Here is a 6,000-nt window from a genome sequence, read left to right as displayed (position 1 = left end):
CTGTGAAAAGTTAACGTTCTTGTTGACATTTCTCTGTAAAAACTATACATGTATAAAATTGTGTACGGAAAATTGCTTTCGTAGTTGATGACCGTGGTTCTAAGATTATATCAAATTAAAAAAAAACATAGTAACCGACCCCGGATTATAACCGATGAGCAAAGCTAACACCTATAAAGAAATATATTAACGATAACATACTTGTAAATTCTATTTTAGGACTAAGAAATAAGAAACATGAAGGGGTGAATATTTTACGCAGCAGCTTTTTCTTATATTTTATAGGTCAACATGTCCTTCTGATGTCCTCGCACTAACAATTGATTTTATCCTTTGCAGTATAAAATGGCATTACATTAGTAAGTATCAGCAGCCGTGCTGGACATGTTGGAAGGACTCCGCTCTGATACACTTCACTGACATTCTATTCCAGACAGGAATACCGGTGACACGCCTTCCCAGGTGAGTATTTTTGATATTTTGTTTTACTTGATGTTTTCTGATAACTGTTATCATATGAGCCATGTAATATAACCACAACGTCTCTAGTATATAGGATAACATGCGCAAATCGTACTCAAGGGTTTTCTAGTGTTAATGACTTCTTCTTTCTTCGTAAGCTTTGTTATGCATTTTTCTCGTTTTACATATATTCCTGTCATTACTTACACAAATGTATAGATCATCCTATCAACGGCAATATAGGGAACACCATTTGCTTCGAAAGCGTGACATGAATATAAGGAGTGGCCTTGGTAATTGTGTAGGTTTTGATACTCAACGAAATGTTGACCCTCTAATTTGTATACGATGGAATCAGAGTGCTGACTTACTATGACCAAGAAATGCTGCTCACAATATTCCAAATGACAGGATGATCTACCTTCAGTTGTGTTGAAAACTTGATGAATTTCGAAGGTTGAGTTTGAAGTGTTCCATATGTACAATGGAGAAGAATCATGATCACTGTAGAAAATTGTATGCATCAGATATGCGGTACCTACGATGTCAAACACTATCATACCTGACGTAGTACCTGTAACTGGTAAGGTTTGATGAGGTACAAACTGGGAAATGTCAGCACTGTATTTGTAAACGTGTGAGATTTGCTCAGGATAGGCGAACCAACTGCCGATACAAAGATAAAGTTCGCTGTCGCTCGATTCGAAAAACTTGATGTCATGTACGTTATAGCGTAATGAAATTTCTTGCAACAAAACGAATTCGCTGCCATTATATAGATACACAAAAGTGTTTTCAACAAATATGCCATCCTCCATATTAGCCAGTGCATTCGCCAGAAAGATCTTTCCGAATGCCTTGCTTTCAATAAAAGACCATGCGGCACTAAACGGAAGTCCATTCCAGTAGGGCACGAGTGGGTACGTAAACTGTCGATTTTCAGTGAAATCGGTGCCCTGCCACTTGTACAGCTTACTCGTGCGATAGTCACTGTCGGCTGTTCCAGTCATGAAATAGTGGTCTCTGTTCCACTGAAAATATTCTGAAGCAATATGCCATCCACCATAACTCTTTGAGAAACCACGTGATGGTACACTCTGTATTTTCTGTAAGGTACGTTCACAAAATAACACATTATAAACATTGAATTCCACTCTTGTCACTACAACCAAATACGCCTGACCACCTGAGTTGAAGCCCCTCAAATCAAATATTCCATTTGCCGGAGTTACATCGGATGTGGCAATCGTCAGATTGAGGTAACTCTCCAAACTCCTGGTAAAATTGGCTTCGATAGGACATCTAGCATCTGGAGAATGAATGGATTGCGTAATATTAGTTTTACAAATTTGTGAAAGTTTTTGTAAAGACAGAAAGAGTAACAGACATACAGACGGATAGATAGATAAATCGATAGTGTGTGTTTGAGTAAGTGAGTGTAGTGTTTTCATCAAATATTCTTTCCACGGTGTTTGACGTCATGCTACGTACTAGGAAATGGAAATGTGAAAATAAATTTCAATTCTTAAGATCCATTATTCGATGACCATGAAATTATTCATTCAAGATTGTTTACATTGCTTGCTTGAGCTAGAGAGGCCGTCCTCTGTGTCACTTATTTGACAGATAGACTAATCCTGACTTTTGAGAGTGACGGAATCTGTAAGCAAGTCCCGTGCATGAAACGGCCTAAAATCAATTAGCAGGACACCATAATGGAATAGTAAAGCTATTTGTTTCGTTCATTCTACATTCATCTCATACTATTATATGGATGAGTGTGAAAAAAAAGAGAAATGAAAGTTTACGATAATTTATTGTGTGTCTGATTATCATATATCAGGCACTATTATCCTAAATTGTCAAATAAAGAAACACTTTTCCATGGCATGACTGGAGATTCAAAAGAGGACGTAATCGCCATATATTGTAGGTTGCCCAATACAATCACTTTGTAGACATACTTTAAACAAAATTCTAGTAGCATACATATCAATCATTACCATTGAAATTCCTGCCAAAGGAACTGTTAATAAGCATAGGAGCAATTTTCAGCAAGCATGCGTACAATACCGATGTTGATGATGATGTTATGAGAACTAATTAAAGGGGAGAGCCTTGACCTTTAAATTTCACAAGGCCTAAAACAATTAAGATGCATTATACAGGATCCAATGGTTACCTTTGTGTTATCAAGAACAGCTAAATTTCTCGTTTTTAAAATTGTGGATTTCACAGGAGGTCGATATAACAGTAACTAACACTCTTATCATTGTAAATTCTGCGAACTATAGAAGCGATACATATGTCCAATGTCTTTTATTCAATACTGTGTATGTAACCCTATATATATTCTATATGTGACCCTCTCAAAAAATATGGCTTTTTTACTACGCAGCTCTATTTTCCGGGGGTACGACGCAGCTCTTTTGCGTGCTCTTGGCGAACACCGACGCGCCCTCGACCGCCTCATTCTGCCGCCTGCTGCGCTGTACTCACGGAAAACGCCCGGTATATGGAATGCCATCGATGGCTGCCAGTGGCATTTTATTGACCAATCTGATTGGTGAACACTGCATTGCAAACGACACTACCGAGAGGCTAGGTGAGAGTCTGAGGGTTGAACTTCAAGAGGCTGATGTCCGTCTTGAGATTAGAGAAAGGTTTGAATACATTTTTTAGCTAGCATCTCCATATAGTCGCGACAGGCAAATGCTTTTTAAATCAATGCTTAACTTTCCTTAAGTTTTTTCTGTCTTTTTTAGACCAATACCAAATTTGACATCAACGAAATCCGTCCATTATCGTAAATCAGATCTGACAATGTGGTGTCAAAAAGATTAGCATTCCAAATCCATGGCTTTGTGTAATGAGAAATATCGATATTTTATATATGTATATAGTATTGACTTTTATGTGACACGTTATGATATAATGTACGCAACAAAACATTGAAATACGATGTCCTATGAACTTGAATTTCAATATTGATTGTGGTCAACCTTGTTTATTTTGTGTCATCCCTCAAATAGACCAAATATGCCTGCGAGCATCAGCGTTGTCGGCGACTGTTAAAAATAGAGGGCGGTATTATCTGCTGCTGCAATTCTCGCTATTTTAATTTAGGCGGTAAACCATTAGATCTTTGGAGGGATGGCAAAAGGAGCATCTACAGGGTGAAAAACTGTTAATTTGTTTTTGCAGCCCCACTGCAGCAGTTGGCTGACTAAAGTGAGGAAATCTGGTCGAAATAGCATGCCCATACAAAATTTCCATTTCTAATTTTGCTTAGTGTATTACGTATAATGACATCCTTCCTCTTTCCAACTAATTGCTTTGAACAGCGAATTTGTTCAAAGTACTCTTGTTTAAGCGAATTTAGTTCTAGGGTTCAAGTGTCGCCATCAAACAACAGTGGCCGTCCGATGCAAGAGTTTTCATACCATAACGAATTTCCAATATGGAAAGACGTAAAATGGCATTTAAAGGACGAAATTTCCTGATGCTTGAAAAGTTCTCGGTACGAACGTGTCTATATAGAAAAGCATAACATAAATGTACAACGGATTATTCTATTTTCCTGCCGTTATGTTTGAAACAACAACTTATAGGCGAGCGGCGAATCCACAAAAGGGCCTTATTTTAGGAGTTTAATGTACCCACCTTACATACGGCCACATCATACGTCATTTGAAAGCTTATTATCTCTACTTTAAGAAAATTGACGATGTGGAGCTGCCAAGTAGGGCCATAACCTCCTAATTTGCATAATTAACAAGGGTACCCAATTTGCATAAATGCGATATAATATTTGAAATTTATTGTTAACTTCTCTGACGATACGTTTAAACTATCGAGTGATATATCAAATGAAAGGTCTTTCCATGTAGAATACAAAATGGATATTCGAAGAGATATTGAAATTGATTATACTGAAATATTTTCATGTTTATATGGAAAACAATATTTTCCCCTATTGAATAACAATATTTTAAAAATTTTAACACATACAGCAACAACACACAGCCACACCATACGTCATTTGAAAGCTTATTATCTCTACTTCACGAAAATTGACAATTTGGAGCTACCAAATCGGGCCATAACCCCCTAATTTGCATAATAAACACGCATACCCAATTTGCATAAATGCGATATGGTATTATAAATTTATAGTTAACTTTTCTAAACATACGTTTAAACTATCGAGTGATATATCAAATGAAAGGTAGTTACATGTAGAATACAAAATGAATATTCAAAGAGATATTGAAATGGATTTCACTGAAATATTTTCCCCTTTAGAATAACAGTAATTGTTAACACATAGAGTCCTATCATACAGCCACATCATACGTCATTTGAAAGCTTATTATATCTACTTGAAGAAAATTGACAATGTGGAGCTATCAAGGAAGGCCGTACCCCTTTATGTCCATAAATTACACTGGTAAGCAATTTGCAGAAATGAGATATGAAATTAGAAAATTCATTGTTAACTATTCTAAACACACTTTTACACTATCGAGTGATATATGGTCTGTGGTGATGGTATTTACATGTAAAACACAAAATTGATATCAAAAGTGATATTTAAATCAATTTATGGAAATATTTTCATATTTCTATCGAAATAAATATTTCCTCTTTTTAATAATGGTATTTAAAAAAATTAATTTAAGTATCAATGCAACAAAAAGATCCACACGAAAGACACTACTGTAGTTGTTGAAATGTAGCTTTGTAGCTGAAACAATGTGTCAGAGTAAGCTACAGTCAAAGTAATGGCATGATTCATGATCCAAATCATTCATGTCATTTCCAGTAAATCTAGCAATTGTAGGAATTCATCATCCTCTTCTTCACCAGCATTGTCATGAGTAAAAGGGTTGCCACAGTTATCGCTGCCTTGGCAGGAACAAAGGTCTGTGCAGGGAAGATTAATTCGACAGCAGACACAATTGGTGACATGTAATAAGAGAAAGCAGCTCCGCAAATCGTTCATATCTTAGTTGTTTGAATTTTGTGTACGGTACATGTGTATATTGTAAGTGTATATTATGTTATGTTTGGCCGTTTTATATATAGTGTTGATTTGCCATGGCGAGACGCAACCCTAATCTACGTGTTCTGCCCTATGGGGTAGCAAGACTAATGTGACACTGCGATCCTTTGATGCTACCTTTTGAGAGTACTGAGTTGTCTTCATCAGCCCTTCATTTTCTTTTGGTGGAACATGTGCACTGATTGAATGATTGTAGGTATTACCAATCGAGTTGTTCCAGTGAAAGTTCAGTTTGTTCAAGTACGGAAGCTAGGGTGTCTACTGTTCGTTCAGGCTGTATTTGTGTACGCTCATTTGAATCGGAGATCGAACTGTTGTAGGTTTTGTGAAGTTTGGCATCATCGTAACGCTTATATTTCCGTTTCTTATGTATGTGATTAGGCTACGCTCACAAATAACGGTGAGAGGCAGAGGAATTCGGGTTGGATTCGAAAATTTTGGGAGATTGTAGAGGGGTACTTGGAGATTTTGAT

At 36.7% G+C, this 6,000-nt stretch overlaps 1 protein-coding gene across 1 annotated transcript in view; it reads right to left on the bottom strand.

The window, feature by feature from the left end:
- Positions 1–262: 262 nt before the first annotated feature.
- Positions 263–6,000, bottom strand: part of LOC139136216 (uncharacterized) — a 38,786-nt gene continuing 33,048 nt past the window's right edge. Inside the window, exon 2 of the mRNA XM_070703956.1 lies at positions 263–1,771. Coding sequence (XP_070560057.1) covers positions 666–1,771 — 1,106 coding nt within the window. The 3' untranslated portion in view covers positions 263–665. The remainder of the gene's footprint in view (positions 1,772–6,000) is intronic.

The sequence above is a fragment of the Ptychodera flava genome, chromosome 7 (assembly GCF_041260155.1).
Source record: "Ptychodera flava strain L36383 chromosome 7, AS_Pfla_20210202, whole genome shotgun sequence".
Lineage (NCBI taxonomy): Eukaryota > Metazoa > Hemichordata > Enteropneusta > Ptychoderidae > Ptychodera > Ptychodera flava.
This window is presented reverse-complemented; position numbering and strand designations above follow the sequence as displayed.